Source organism: Sminthopsis crassicaudata, chromosome 2 (genome assembly GCF_048593235.1).
Source record: "Sminthopsis crassicaudata isolate SCR6 chromosome 2, ASM4859323v1, whole genome shotgun sequence".
NCBI classification, from domain to species: Eukaryota; Metazoa; Chordata; class Mammalia; order Dasyuromorphia; family Dasyuridae; genus Sminthopsis; species Sminthopsis crassicaudata.
In genome coordinates, this window is record NC_133618.1 from 148446649 (window position 1) to 148463264 (window position 16616).

At 38.7% G+C, this 16616-nt stretch overlaps 1 protein-coding gene across 9 annotated transcripts in view; it reads right to left on the reverse strand.

The window, feature by feature from the left end:
• Nucleotides 1-554: 554 nt before the first annotated feature.
• The window catches only part of KCNIP3 (potassium voltage-gated channel interacting protein 3), a 150995-nt gene continuing 134933 nt past the window's right edge, over nucleotides 555-16616 (reverse strand). For 5 of the 9 annotated variants that reach the window (XM_074287618.1, XM_074287617.1, XM_074287616.1 and 2 more), the window contains 6 exons: nucleotides 16487-16556; nucleotides 15839-15909; nucleotides 6206-6313; nucleotides 3701-3805; nucleotides 2174-2236; nucleotides 556-848 (listed from right to left, as the gene is read on the reverse strand). In XM_074287618.1, coding sequence (XP_074143719.1) covers nucleotides 801-848; nucleotides 2174-2236; nucleotides 3701-3805; nucleotides 6206-6313; nucleotides 15839-15909; nucleotides 16487-16556 — 465 coding nt within the window. In that variant the 3' untranslated portion in view covers nucleotides 556-800. Of the gene's footprint in view, nucleotides 849-2173; nucleotides 2237-3700; nucleotides 3806-6205; nucleotides 6314-15838; nucleotides 15910-16486; nucleotides 16557-16616 lie in introns of all 9 variants that reach the window. The other 4 variants (XM_074287622.1, XM_074287621.1, XM_074287619.1 and 1 more) reach the window with 3 other exon arrangements.

A 16616-nucleotide genomic window follows, 5' to 3' on the forward strand; every position in this document is an offset into this window, starting at 1 on the left:
AAAGAGGTAAATGTCTCCTGTGACTGTGCTATCCTCTGTGGGAATTAAAGCCCTTTTCTGGTAAAACCCAGTTGTCTGATAGAATTGGAGAACACTTCCCTACACTGGCAGAAAGGATTACAGATTCTTTTTTGAAATGTGAAGATTTCAAGCCACCCCACCCCACCCCAGACATATTTCCCCTTGGGAAAGTGTACTGGATGGGTGATGTTCCATTACTCATAAGATAATATCTCCTAGTATTAGTAGGAGAGATTGGTTCATGTGATACTCAGCCCAGATCCTCCTCCCCCCTTCCTTTCCCCTTTTTTCCCTCCCTCCCTCCCTCCCTCCCTCCCTCCCTCCCTTCCTTCCTTCCTTCCTTCCTTCCTTCCTTCCTTCCTTCCTTCCTTCCTTCCTTCCTTCCTTCCTTCCTTCCTTCCTTCCTTCCTTCCTTCCTTCCTTCCTTCCTTCCTTCCTTCCTTCCTCCCTCCCTCCCTCCCTCCCTCCCTTCCTCCCTTCTCTCTCTCTCTCTCTCTCTCTCTCTCTCTCTCTCTCTCTCTCTCTCTCTCTCTCTCTCTCTCTCTCTCTCTCTCTCTCTCCCCCCCTTTTCTGTCTTGTCTCTTTCTCTCCCTCTTCAAGCCTAGGGGAATCTTGTGTATGTGTGTAGCAAAGTTTTAGACTTTTGTTGTTTTTTTTTCTTCTTTTTTTTGTAAATTAGTTTTTAAAAAAAAACTTCTTGTGATGGTGATGCCTGTTGGAGTGAAGGTAGCCTTCTGAGGCAGAGGCTGGGAAAGGTGGCAGATGAATGCCTCTTCCTTCTAGATCACATTCTCAAATAACTGCATGGAACTCATGATGTTTTCATCCTATTTGGAGTAAAAAAAAATGGAGAAAAGGGGACATTGTTAGGAGTAAATCTAGCATGACAGTAGGATTCATTGTAAATAGAGTTTAGTTTAGTTAGAGGAATAGTTACAAAAATGATAATAGTGATTAGGTAATTCAACATAAATCAATTTTCATCATAAGAAAATGTAGATTAAACAGGAATTTAGAGTTTATTAGGTTATGTGAGGAGGGGAGGGGCTGCCTGCATAGAAGGGGTTCTGAGACCAGTTGATAGTGATATATAGAGAGATTTCTGGTGCCCTCTCCCCCTTTTTAAGATTTAATATTTTTATTTCCCTCACTTACATGTAAAACAATTTTTATAGTTGTTTTTTAAAACTTTGAGTCCCAGATTCTCTTCCTCCCCCTTCCCCATTAGGAAGGAACATGTGAAGTTATGTAAAACATTTCCCTAAGTCATGTTATGAAAGAAAACAATTCTTTCCCTTTCAAAAAAAATCCTCAAGGAAAAAAAAAAAAAAAGCATGCTTCAGTCTGTATTCAGATACAGCCAGTTCTTTCTCTGGGTTTGGATAGTATTTTTCATCATAAGTCCTTCAGAGTGGTCTTGGATCACTCGATAATAGCAAAGTCATTCACAGTTGATGATTCCACAACATTGCTATTACTTTGTACACAGTACATTTTACTTTCCTTGAGTTCATGGAGGACTTTCCAGGTTTTTCTGAGAGCATCCTGCTCTTCTTTTTCCACAGAACAACAATATTCCATCTTAATCATACATCTGGTGACCTTTTCTCCAAAGATTTGTCCAATATCCCAAGGGTCATAGTCATTAATAAACCACTGCTTTCAAAGTAACTGTGTCTGATCCTATATACTAATCTTTGCTTTGCCTGAGAATGTGCATAGAGAAATTGGAAGATTCTATGATATCAAGACTTTCTTTGGTGCAGAGGCAATGGGCCAGGAAGGAATGTCAACCTTGTAAGACTCTCTAAAGAATCCCAGAAAATCACTCCAAATGGGATGAACTAGAGCTAGGTGAGGGGTCAGGAAAGAATCCATATCTAAACCATGAAGTTCTAAGAGAATCACAACATTCCTAGGTCATCTCCTTGGTTATTAATGTGTCTTGGGAGGAGAAGAGACAGAATAGAGTCTTTCTGAGGTCTAAAAAAGGTGCCCTGAAGCCTTCTCAATAGAAAGATAGGGGTAAGGAAGAAAAGAGAAATCTCCAAAATATTCCTATTTCCCTGGATTCCTCAAAGGGAAATTTTGTAAGCAAGTAGAACCTAGCTTCTTGTGCTTCTGTCTAGACTAAAGGGGGAAGGAAGCTTACCTTCTGACAGGTCTCTAAGAATTCTTCAATGGTTACCACTCCATCTTGATTCCTGTCCATTTTCTGAAACACATGCATATCTGTCTTGAGAAATAAATCAAACCCAGGAGCAATTTTCCAATCATTCCTTAAACTAAGAAAACTTAGTCAAGTCTTTCCTTCCTTCCTTCCTAACTTCTTTTAATCCTTCTCTCTTCCCTTTCCCTCCCCTCTCCTCTCTCAGTCTCTGTGTCACTTTTCCTTCCCTTCCTTCCCCCCCTTTACTTTTCTTCCCTCCCTACCTTCCCTCCTTCCTCCTTCTCTCTCTGTTTTTGTCTCCATCTCTGTTTGTCTCTGTCTGTCTGTCTTCTTCTGTCTGAATCTGTCTCTGTATCTCCCTCACTCCCTCTTTCCCTTCCTTCCTCTTCCCTTCTCTCCCTTTCCCTCCCTTCCCCCTTCCAATATTATTAATTCCAATATTATATGAGAGCATTCTATTAGATATTCATTTAAGTCTATCTGAAGAACATCCTCAGGCCTAAATCCTTCCTATTGTAATTGATTTCACATTTTTCAAGTAGGTACTAAATACCATATTGCTAATTTTAAAAGATACTGTCCTTTTCTCAGGTTGCAAACTCTGGAGACCCTGGCTTTCCTGGGCCACTCTCTCCATAACTTTCTTCCCATCCCAATATAAAGTATTCAATAATGCCTCCTCGATTCACTTTTCTGTCTTCTGTCTCTCTCGCATTTACCTCCTGCCCTCATCACCAGATTTTCCTGCTCCTCAGACTCTCTTTCTTAGGACCAATTCTAGGTAATAAGAATAATGACTCACATTTGGTATTCTACAGAGTGCTCTCATTCCTTATTTAACTTTACCTTTCAGAGCAGTGATCTGAAGTAGTCAAGGCAGGTTTTATTACCCCCTGTTTTCCATTTGAGAGATCTGAGCCCCACAAAGGTTAACAAACTAGCTTGTGGTTCTATAGCAAAACCAGCAGCTTCACTGAAATAAGAAGCCAGGTTTCCCCTAACTCACTCTATCTCCAACTTGGAAGGTTCAACTTACTTTTCACCATCCTTCCTGCTCTTATGTGAAAGTTAGTTTTCAAAATATTTCCTATTTTTAAAATGTTAGAGCTGAAATAGACATTAGATCCAAGCTTCAAGAGTTCACTTATTAGGACCAAGACAATCAAAATGACTTGTTTAAGATCACCCAGATACTTAATGGTAGAGCCAGGATTGGAGCTTATGACTCCCAGGCTAGCATTTTTCCCCTTAACATCCCATTGCTTTTCATGAAGTCACTTTCAAAGTCTGGGAACCAAAGAAAGACAAAGGGGGATAGACATGGAAGGGAAGTCTCCATGTCAGCAATTATCAGCTCCCTACAACATTCCAAGTGTGGTAGACTTGCGTTATACCTGCCCTTACTTTCAGGTCAGAAATCACAGACGACCCCTTCATTGAGAGACTCATACTCCTCTCCAAGTTTTCTGATTTCTGGCTCCATCATATTTCCCAGAAGCTGGGACGTACCTGGAAGAACCTTTCCACGTGTTCCAGTGGGGCTTCTTCCCTCAAGATGGGGTAAGTGTGACGACCCATCATGTCATAAATGGATTTCATGATGGCCAGCATCTCCTAGGATGGGGAACAGGGCAGTGGTGAGATCTGGGGCATCTTGGGAATTCTCATATATTGGGGAGAAGGGAATAGAAAGTCTGGAGAGCTAAGAAGGGACCTTCATTTAGAGATTGTTCTAGTGCTTCTGGTAGGATTCCACACTTCCTGCAATAGAAGGGACAATGGCACGGGTTCTGTGGGTTTTCAGCAAAGTTACAACTCCTCTAAAGGGGCAGTCATTAATGGCCTTTCATCAGTCCTGCTATTTACTCTTCTATTATGTTCTCCTATACCTAGGAGTATACTTGGCTATCCTGTCTCCCTAGGAGTAAACAAAAGAAGAGAGCCCTATTTTTCTTTGTCCTGTTTTTGATGTTCTTTCTGGGTTCATAATCCATTGATACTAGAACTATTCCACGTAAGTTAGCCCTTCAGAGAAGTGTCCTTTATGAAACCCCAAGCAATTGCAAGCACTAAGCTAGAAGTCAGCAGCCCTGTGAGTTCCAAGTGCTAATGAGGAGCTAAGCAATTACCATGGAGCTGACAGAATTTTGGTGGGCCTTTTGCACTTATGGAAATGCAGGAAAACAGAGAAGAAAAAAGGGATTTGAAGTCAAAGGACTTGGCTTCAGATAATGACTCTGCCATTTCCTACTGGTATAGTCTTAAGTCACTTAACCTTTCTGGATCTCAATTTATTCATCTGAAAAATGAAGGGGGCTGAACTGGATGACTCATAAGATTCCTTCTCATTCTAAGATTAAGAGACTTTTAAAACCAGTGACCTCTGAGACTGCTCAGTTCAATTCAGATCAAGAACCACACACCATTTACTTTATATATGAGTAAATGCTCAAAGTTAGGTGCCTGACAGAAGTAATAATAATAATAAAGCTTTTGATTCTTGACCACTCATTTTGATAGGGTGCAGCTTCCAAGGGAGATGTAGCAATAATCCTAAAGCCACCTGGTCTTGGGAGTGATGTAATTAAAAATGACATATTTCTTCCCCTAGCTTCTACAGCAGATGCAGTGATAACCTTAAGGTCTCTTGGCCTTGGGAGTGCTGAAGTTCCCAAAATAATGTTGGCTGCCAGATAATAATTTTTTGGTCAGCGAAAAAAGTTTCTGAGACAATAATGAGATGATACCAGACCACTCCTCAAATCCCACCTATAAGCCATAAAATTAGCATTTGAATGACATGAAGCACCAGGTCTCTAAATTCATCTTCCTGCTCCTGCTTCTTTGTTAACTCCTTTTTTGAACTTAGCCCAGTGTAATAGCCATTACAATTATAATAAATGTTGCTCCTTGATTTGGAGTGGATCAGAGCCTCCAAATTCTTTTGATACACCTCATGACACCAACCTGGAACTCCAACCTTTCAGATTCTCCTTTGAACCCCAACAATTTAAGCCTCCCAACTGCCCTGAGAAATATGTAGTGCCAGTATTTTTATCCTGAATTTTTTGAATTTTTGAATATTTTGAATTTAAGGAAACTGAGGCTTACAGAAGTTAAGCCCAAGGTCATATGGGTAATATATCAGCCAAGGCTCAAAATTTGGGACTTTTTTTTTTTTTACTACAACAAACTATAGTATTCAATAGAACACCACTTCAATAATATAAGGATCTAGGACTGATGTGGGCACTCTACCAAAATTGATTGTGAGTCTTCTATAGTTTCTTAGGTGGTTATGAGATCATAAAACTGGAAGGGACCTTAAAAGCCCTCTAGTATAATCCCCTTCCTCCATTAAACAGATAAGGAAACTGAGGTTGAGAGAGGGTAAGTGATTTTGCCCTAAGTCACAGATTTACTAAATGTTAGAGACAGTATCTGACAGACTCAGGTGTTTTTTGATTCCAAATCCTGCACTTTTTGTTTCCATGGTGTTTGTCACCAAGGGATGCTAGGGCTGAAAAATTCATTAACCTGCAGCCAATTGAGAGATGAGCTGACTTGGATTTTGATGTAGGCTGGTCCTTGGTTGACAGGACAAATATCATAGCCTTTCAATTTGGGAAGATCCATCAGATCTTCTCTTCTGACATAGCTTTGAAGAACACCAAATCATCTTTATAATATGGCATCAGAGTAGGATCTTATCCAACTAAAACTGAATAAGGAATTAAAAACTAAAACCAAATAATTCATAACTCCTACTGTCTTACCCCAGAAAAGAACCCAAAGTAAGCCAGGGATTCAGAATCAATCAAACTGAGACTCTAAAGCAGAGAATCTTCTTCTTTAGTAGAACTGCCCATTTAAAAGAAATCACCTGTCTCACCTTGACTTTGGGCCAATCACAGTCCAGAATCCTTACACCTGCCCTCATTCTATTGACCAATGCAAATGTTTTTAATCCCTCTATTCCCCACCTCCCATTCTTTATCCCTTGTAAACAGATACCTCTTTTGTGATGTATCCATCCTTGTTAATATCATAGAGATTAAAGGCCCATTTCAACTTCTCGTGGACTGTTCCTCTAAGCAAAATTGAAAGCCCCACCACGAAATCCTGTCCAAAAAAAGTACATGGGGATGAAGGCAGTTGGATTTTGTTAATAATAGATGGCAATAATATGGGACTAGAGGATGGTTCTGTGATTTCACTGATGTTATACAAAGAACTCTCAGATGAACAAATTCTTTCTACCAAGGCTTACTTTCTCTGAAACTGCTTATTTTAGAGAATTGCCTAGAATCCTGAGAGATAAGGTAACTTTCTCAGGGTCACACAGCCAGAATGTGTTCAAGGTAAGCTGTGAACCCAGATTTTCAATGCTATCTATGGTAATAATAAAATCATCATCAAAACTCACAAATTTAGACTAATTTGGAGTGATACCCTGATGTAAAAGGATAAATATAATTTTATTATTTTCAGGTCTAAATAATAACTAGCACTAAGCTAACAATGGCTTGATGAGTAAAGGTCTTACAGGACCTGCTTTAATGAACAGGGCTAATTTATTGAGCAAGCATTTTTATGATCTGCATACTAATACTGAACACTAAAAAAAAAACCCACAAAAATTAGAAGAGAAACAGATCATAAATCTTTCAGAGCTTTTGCTGCAGGGAAGGGGAGATGAATTCTAAGCCAAAGGGGGATAGATGACATTATAAATCAAAAGGGAATAGAGCAAAAGATAAAATAGATGATTTTGATTATGTGAAATGAAAAGCTTCTGCACAAAGTCAATGCAACCAGGATAAGAAGAGAGGTAGTGAACTGGGAGGAAAAAACTTTTGTATGAAATATCTCTAAATAAGCATCTGATATCCCTGATATAAAGACAACTAACTACATAAGAGACCAAAAGTCTTTTAGGAATAGATAAGTGGTTAAAGTATCTGAAAAAATTCTCAAAAAAAGAGTTGGAAACAATAACAGCATGTAAAAGAATGCTCTAAAGAAAATTAAAAACCTTAAGATTCCATTACATGTGTAGCAAACTGGCAAAAATAACAAAAGACAAAAATAGAATATAGAGAGAATATATAGAAAGATAAGTACACTAACGCATTGTTGATGAAGCTGTAACTTAGCTCAGCCACTCTGGAAATCAATCTAGAATTATGCAAAGAAGTGACTAACATACCTCTAGCCTTTGATCCAGAGAAGGCAGTGTTAAGTATATATACTAAAGAAATTAGTGATTAAAAAGACCCCCTAAACACCAAAATATTTGTAAATATTATATATTGTAAAAATATATGCACAACACATTCTTACATCATGTACAAACAGAAACCTGACTCTCCCCAGGAGACACTACAGCTCTAGATTTCTCCTTTAGAAAAGATGATTTTTTTCCCTTTTATTTCCTAGAAGCAATATGTTATTGCTGCTGTTGTCCATCCTTCATTTTTGAAGTGGACCAGTGACGTCATGGGTAATGACTTGAGTGTGAATTGGATTTAAATGAGACAGAGTTGCAAAAAGCCATTAGCCTCCCTTTCTCTTCCAGCATCATCCAAGTCCAATGGCAAGACAAAAATCAAGATTACTGGTGATGGCCCAGGATGAAGTGGAAGACTTTGATATTTCAATCTCTAAGAGCACCACAGTGCCTCCGTTAGAAGCAGTGTGACAGAAGAAAGGATACATATACACTATACCCTCATTTTCTGAATTGTTCTTATTATTCACCAGCTTCTCTTCTTTTAGCTTTACGCCATTCAGCTTTATCAACTAGTTCAGTTAAGTCATTTACTTTTACTTTTACATTACTTTTTTTCCAGAAGTTCAGAACCTAGTTCTTTTTTCATTCTACTCACTCTATCCTCATATTGGAGACTATAACATATATATTGATTGCCCCCTTGATACCCTGGTCTCTAAAATTCACCAACTTCGACTGCCATTATCATCATCTTCACTTCATTTTAGTCACATAAGAATCTTTCTATTGCTCCATGAGCCAAAATTCTGAAATTGCTCTATCTAGCCACAATATTCTATCCTACTGTCTCTCTGCTTCATCCCTCCTAAATCTATTCCTTAAACCCATCCTGATTCCCAATCCTTTTACTCATCTCTGTTCTCCCATTCCACCATCCCTTCCCTGGCCTTACTTCTACTCTCTTCAGTGTTGGTTATCCTTGAATCCCTTGCCACCTTGTTCTATTGCCAGTCCTGTCTGGCCAAACGCCAATCCTGAGTTACTCTTACTGTCTGCCTTCTCCATTCCTATTTGTTCATTTGCCACTAAAAGCCTTCTTTTCATTGTTGGTACAGAGAAGAAGAGGAATCAAGCAATTAGGCAATTGGGTTTACTACAAATGTAATTTAACCAATCTCAAGTGGATCTTCCCTGCTGCACTGAAGGAATGTAAATACACCTGCCTCTAGCTATTTCTAACTCATTTATTCAGAACTCCTTCCCAATGGCAAAGTCTAACATTTTTATAGCTTGGCTTCTTAAAAGTATCATACCCCAATACAAAAGAAATTATAGATTAAATACAATAAATAGAATTAAATAGATTGTTTCAGGAAGTTAGAATATATGTATATTTGGGGAAGGGAAGAGAGAAAAAAAAGGGAGAAACAGAGAGACAAGAGACAGTTCTGTGGTTACAATAGGATGAAATCCCAGTCAGAAAATGCAGACCAATGCAAGTCACCACTTTCTCTGCAATTTATTTATTTATGGTCTCAGATTGTCTGAGGCAATGATGGATTAAGTAATGTGTCAGACATAGGACTTTAACCCAAACCCTCTAAGGTCAGATGTCTATTCTGCCATACTGTTTCTCTACTGTATCTACCCATTATACACACTGTCTCTTTGATGTAGTGAATAGGGAGCCAAGAAGACCTGGGTTTGCATTCCTCATCTGTGATATACTGGCTGCATGACCCTGAATAAATCCTTCCACCATATATCACTTGCTATTCAATACAGATCAGCCTTTCATACATTCTATTGTTCAGTTACTTTTCAATTGTATTTGATTCTTCATGACTCAATCTGGGGTTTTCTTGGCAAAGATACTGGAGTACTTTTCCATGGCCTTCTCCAGCTTATTTTATAGATAGGGAAACTGAGGCAAACAGGGTAAAGTTATTTGCCTAGGGTCACATAGCTGGTTTTGAACTCAGGTCTTTCTAACTCCAATCCAAAACTCGATCCACTGTATCCTGGCTGCCTTTGACCTGTTCTAGGCATCTGTATAAGCTTACAAGTTGCAGAGAATGTGTTGTCCTACATGAGTAAGGGGAATTTCCTAGTGTGGGAGTACTCTATGCCAATTAAATCGGTGTTTTTCCTACTTCCCATATATGTACATATACATACTTGTTTATACATCTATATGTGTATATATGTATGCATGTGTAAAATTTCAGAATTCCAGAGAGAGCAAATGACCCCACTATGAAGTCTCCAAACAAGATCTAGCTCTCCTAATTCCCAGGATAACACAGAGCTCATTCCTCTACTTTACCAATGTTACTCGATGAAAATGTGATAGTACCTCCAGAATGCCTGGAGCTGGCTGGTAGTACTAAAAAAATGTTTTTACAGCATTATTGATATTGCTATTATTAACCCTGCCACTAATCCAGAGGTTTATCAAGTCAAACATGCTTGCTTTTCCTCCTTCCCGTTAGCTGCCCTTGAACCTCAGAAAGCTGAGTCTGAGGCAGTATTGATCCTGAGACTCTCAGTGAGGTTTTCTTCTCTGTGATGTCTGAGCTTTCAGCTGTGGCTATTTTTAGAGACCCGGAATCCACCAAACCAGAGGCCTATTTGAAACAGACCTCCATAACTGGCCAGGGATGGGAGCCCCAAGCAGAGCAATTTTGTGCTCTCTCCTAAGGACGGGCTTCTATTTCCTGGCAGGACTCAGAAGCTGGGCTGCATGCCACAGGTCCCCAAGTGAGATGACCCTTTGAACACAATGTGTGTAATCCAGAATCTGGGACAGTCTTACTTGGACAGTGATGTGATCTCAAGGGCTCAGATCCACTCATATATCAACTGATACTTAAAATTTCACCATGAACAATTCATTTCTTTGATTTAAGAATTAGTTCTTAATTAGTCTGAGTTAGTCCTCTCCACATTTCCTTTAAAATGCAAATATGGTGGTAAAAGGAGAGTAATACATTAAGAGCAGTTAAGTAGCAGTGTGGATAGACCCAAGCTCAAATTCCCTTTCAAATACTAGCTGTGCAACCTGGGATAAGTCATTTAACCTGTTTGTCTAAGTTTCCTCTGTTATAAGATGGGGACCATAATATCTACCTCTAAGGGTTTTTGTGAGTCTCAAATAAGATACTTATAAAGCACTAAGCATAGTGCGTGGCACCTAGTAAGTGCTTATCAAATACTTTTTTCCTTTTTTCCTTTCTTAGATCATGAAAAAAAAAAAAAGTAATCTGGAGCCTCAGCATAGTGATCCCCTATGTCCAAGGAACATTGCCTATTACCCTATTCCATCCTACCTTCCAAATATGCTCACCATCCTTGAAAATCTTCATTAAGAAAAAAAAAAAAAAAGAAAGAAAGAAAATCTTCACTAGACTCTGTCATCTCCTCAACATATCATCTTTTACCCTCAGCCACAATCCTAGAAAGAAAAAAAAAAAAGCAGCTATCTACACTTGCGGTGGTAGTAGACTGTCAGGGCTAGAAGTAAAGTAGTGTAAGAGGCTTTTTAGCACCAGCCTGCTTCCACTTGGAAGAAACTCTATAGCTTCAAGTTGGTACCTTCTCTATACTTATACCCTCAGAGTTGCTCAGGTAAAGTGAATGACTTTTCCAGAATCAGCTAAGCAGTATATATTAGAGATCAAGACTCAATCTGGGTCTTTCTGACTTTGAAGGGGACTCTCTACCTATTATAACCACATTGCCCCTTTTAAAGAAATGACTGGCATTTGGTCTGATTTTTCTTCACAACCTGACAAATATGTTGAAAAGGATTAAACATATTTAAACTACATTAGATTGCTTGTTGTTTTAAGGAAGGGGAGGTAAGGAAAGGAGGGAGAAAAATTTGGAACACTTTCAAAATTGAATGTTGAAAATTAACTTCACATAAATTACTATTGAGGGAGGGAAAGTAATAACTAGTGTAAAAAAAAGTCTTGTTTCCTTTCATCAACAAAATTCTTCTTTTTTGTAAGAATGCTAAAACTTTTATGCAATATCAAAGAAAGAGTATCAAAGCAGAGACCTAAAAATTGGAGAATGACTAAATAACCTGGTACATTGATTACAACAAATGTTATTGTACCATAAGAAATAAATATGAGGAATTCAGGGAAACCTAATGAGACATGTCCAGTTTAATTGCTTTTCAATTGTGTCTGAATCTTTGTGACTCTATTTGGAGTTTTCTTGGCAAAAATACTAGGAGTAGTTTGCATTTCTTTCTTCAACTCATTTACAAATGTGGAACTGAAGCAAGCAGTATTAAATTCTTTGCTCCCGTGTCACAAAGCTAATAAATATCTGAGGCAGTATTTGAACTCAGGTCTCTCTTACTGCAGGCCCTTCATTCTATCCACTGAACCACCTTGTTCCCTTATTCAAGACTTGTATGAATTGATAAATAAATAGCAACAGGTAAATATGTATAAGGATGATAATAATATGAAATAAAAGCACATTTAGAAGAAACAAATAACCACTGTTGGCTCAGTAAAAGGAGAATTTGAAGTCAGAGGACCTGAATCAATATTTATTTTCTAACGATGTTACCCTAGGCAAGATACTTAACCTGTCCAGGTCTGCTTCACCAAAATGAGAGATTTAGATTCAGGGGTCCTCTAGTAAATGTTTAACAATTGGGTCCCCCCTGAAATGTACATACAACATAAACATAAAAACAAAGTTTTATGTTCATTATTAGCATTTTCTTGATCACTTTCTTAGGTATATATAATCAATAAAAACAATAAACTAAGCCCTGTTTTGTAGTATTTGTGAAATTTCAAGGTGTAAATGCTCATACTGACAACTTAATAATCTGCTCCAGTGAGCAGGTTTCAGGCAGCTCTGACATGCCCCTGGTTAGGTCTAGACAACCTTTGACACTCCTTCCAACTCTAAATATATGATCCTTTGATTCCTGAAAGATGAGTGGCTAAGAATGTAGAGTTTTTAAAACTGTCTGACATTATTTTTACTTAATTATTTTCTTCTCATAAGGGGCCTGTAGGAAGGGAATATCTAAGAATGATGGTGATATAAAAACAAAAAGCATCCATAAAATAAAAAAAGAAAATTCTTTCTTTAGTGTTACTTCTCGACACCTCCTTTGACTGAATTCCAATGAAAACAAAAAAAATTAAATTTATCAACAAGGTTTAAAACATAGAATTTCTAATGAGCTGATGACTGCTTTCCATTTGTTATCATAAGGTTCTAGGTCATAAGGTAAATGAATGAGCCCAAAAGGTAAGTGAGTGAGCCCAGAAGGTACTTGAATGAGCTCACAAGGTAAGTGAGCAAGCTTAAAAGATAAGTGAGTGAGCCCATAAAGTAAGTGAGTCTATAAAGTACTTCAGTGAGCCCATAAGGTTTGTGAGCCCATAAAGGAGGTGAGTGAGCCTATAGCATGTCTAGGCTTATTAATCCTTCCCTAGGGGCACACCTTCCTGTTTATCTCCAAGCCTCTGGGACCACTGCAAAACCTTGAGGTTCATATGGGTTTGGAGGTAAGATGACTCCTTAGCAGAGGCCAAAACAACATAGTGATAAAGGATAACAGTATCCAGCCAAATTCTTCCTACCCCCTATGACAGGAGATGGAGGAGTAGAGAGGGTTGGTGGGTAGTAGGAGGGATTTAAAATAGATGAAAGGAAAAAAAATTCTTCCCAGTGAGAAACCTATTCTTCCTGTTTATTAACTGTGTGACTTGGGGCAAGTAACAACTTCTTTGAGCTTCAATTTCTCATGCATAATATGAAGAAGTTTTCCTAGCTCATCTCTACAATCTGCAAAATCAGATGCTCCTAGTGGCTAGTTATTGGAATGAGATGTAATACTCTTTGGAGATAGACAGGATAGGGACTATGATGTCACTGGTATAGGAAACTCCCAATGAAGGGAAGCTAGATGGCATAATGGATAGAACTGGGCCTGGAGTCAGAGAGACCTGAATTCAAATATGTCTCAGAGAGTATGAACCTGGGCAAGTCACTTAATCCTATTTACCTCAGTTTTCCTCATCTGTAAAAATGATCTGGAGAAAGAAATGGAAAACTACTACAGTATCTTTGCGAAGAGAACCCCAAATGGGGGACACCATAGTAACAAATGAACAACTAGAAAAATGGAGAAAGTCATCAAAGCAGGTCATTGCCATGTCATTGCATTGAAAATTAAGTCTCTGAGACATTCCTCAGACAATGAGATTAAGTGATTTGCCCAGGGGTCACCCAGTCAATATGTTTCAGAGGCAGGACTTGAACCCAGATTTTTTTTTGGCTCTGAGGCTAGCCCTCTATACAATAAATCAAGGATCAGCAAACTATAGCTTGAGCTAAATGCACTACATTCTGTCTGTTTTTATAGGGCACTGCCAGCTAAGAATGGCTTTTACATTATTTTACATTACAAACAAAACTTTATTTTATATATATAATGTATGTTTATATATAATATTATTAACTTGGGATATACAGAAACAAGAGTGGGAGGGGATATGAAGACAGAAAGAGAGAGAGAAGCAGAGACAGATAGACTGTAGCTATCTATAGAAAGATAACCTTGTACTTTTAAATAACTTAGACAGATACTACCCAGAGGCAAGCAGATGGATAAAATCAGTGTTTGTCAACCAACCTATATTGTGTGAAATATTTAGATTCTCTGCCTTAAGCTGCTCTTCCTACCCAGCCTCAGCTCAGGAAGCAAAGATAAAGGAGGAAGTTTTGGAAGGAAGGTAAAACAATGAGATGGAGGAAAAAGAAAATTTAGGGTTTTTTAAGTTTATTATTTTAAACAATAAAAACAAAGTTTGAGCCTTTTGTAGATGAAGAATTTGCTTCAGATCAGTATAGATGTAGGCATTGACAGGTGGGAGATATGACCTAGGTACTTCTCAGCCCTATAATGGTCTGATTTAGTAGATCCATTATCATCACTATGGCTGGGCTACCTCTCTCTCCACTAAGATCCAATGAAGTGTCTGATATATCAGAGGCTTACAAGCATCTTGAGCTTCTGGTTTCTAGAAAAGCATTAGTATTTTTTAACCAAACATTTGGTTTCTTTGGTGCAGGGAGCTCTGAGTGAGAAATTCCCTTCATTATGGAAAATCAGAACTTCCTCTTAATTTGAAATCTTAGTGAGTTACATGGGCAGAGATTCAGAGAATTACAATCAAACAGTGTGATTCAAACCATAGAGAATAAATTCTTCAAATGAAAATTTTAGTATAATCAAATAGAAAATTTATGCCTTTTGAAGTGCAAAAACATATGGTAAAGATTTGGAGGGGCAGCTAGGTGGTGCAGTGGATAGGGCACCAGCCTTGAATTCAGGAGGACCCGAGTTCAAATCTGGTATCAGACACTTAACACTTCCTAGCTGTGTGACCCGGGGCAAATCACTTAACCCCAGCCTCAAAAAAAAAAAAAAAGATTTGGACCTGACTCTAAGGCCAGTTTTATCTAAGATGTCTTGGATTGGCCACAGTGGTCAATAATACATTAATATACAGTTATCCCTTGCACATTGTTAGTGTTAGGTGCCCCTGTGATCTGGAAAATCTGTATAAAATGTTTTGGCTCTCCCTTCATACCAGGGAAAAAGTCTGAATTATTGTACTATTAAAAATAAAATGTTGATATTATACAATACCATACATATATTTCTGTGTTTTTAAATATTTTCTGTGCCTTCTGCTATCCTTCACATGTTATCTATGGCTTCCACAAAACTCCCCCCAAAATTCCTATTTAATTTCTTATGTCAAATTGTAATATATCAAAATCATTATGGGAAAAGTTGCAATATGGAAGGGATAACTGTAATGTTTCAGGTTTGCAAAATACGTTCTTCACCAAAACCTTGCAAGGTAGTTATTAGGAGGAGAAATACGAAGTAAAAAAACATTTGTTAAGCACCTACTGTGTGCTAAGCACTTTACAATATTTCATTTGATCTTCACAATCACTCTGGGTGATAAATGCTGTTATTATACCCATTTTACAAATGAGGAAACTGAGACTCTGAGGGCTAAAGGTCATGGGCCAGTAGAATGTAAGTTCCTTGCGGGAAGAGGAGGTTTATTACTTTTGTCTTTATATCCCTAATCTTTAATATAGTGCCTGAGATGAAATTCCTGACTATATACTATCCAACTTGCTACCTGGAAGTGACCAACTGTTGCTGAAGACTTTATCTTAGCCACTGGGACTGAACTCTAAAGAATATCTCTTGAGGAGAGAGGCAACATAGAATTAGTTGCCTTCTTTTGCAAGAGAGAGGAAGCCTAGGGGAAAGAAGCAGGACCAGAAATCCCTCTAGAGCTGCTACCAGGACAAACTAAGGAAAGCAGGAACAAGGGACGTACCTCAAAGTGAATGGCCCCATTCCCATCTGCATCAAAGGCATTGAAGAGGAAATGTGCATATGTGGTAGCATCTGCAGGGACAGACAGAGGAAGAGGGCTGGTGTTGAGTGCCAGCGACCTGCCAATGAGTTTCCCATCCCCATTCCTTATTCCCACCAGGAAAAATTGTGTAGGGCATGCCCAGGGAAAAGGACACTTCACAACCTGGAGCATGATGCCTGATGGCAAAAAGAATTTGGAACCCTCTACAGAGTGGAGAGCAAGACTCTGGCTTCAGGCATTGTCTGGTGTGATACCAGGGTGCTTGAAAACTGACAGTTACAACATTTCTTTCCCTCCTTGGATGCCTAAATTGGGAGAGCTACACATGGAGAAGGGAGCTATTAAATGCCACCAGTGACAAATGTGCCAATAGGTCAGCACTGGCCCCCGAATATGCCCTGGATCTTCAGTCAGCCCTTGCTGCAGATGTAAAGGAAAGGGAAGGATGAGGGGTGACTTCGTCCAGTTGCTTTGCTGCTAACCTTGAGACAATATTAAACTGAAGGATGAATGGCTCTTTAACATCTAGGGCAATGGAAAAGGAAAGGGGACGACAATCTTTTTTCTTGATTGGGGAAATGAAAGGTTCACAAGTGGAAAACTTACCCCCCTGAGGGAAGAACTGGGAGTAGATGAGTTTGAAGGTCTCTTCATCTACCAAGCCAGTGGGACATTCCTGCAGGATGGAGTTACCTTTCTTAGTGACATGGTCCACAGCTCCCACATCCCAATCCCC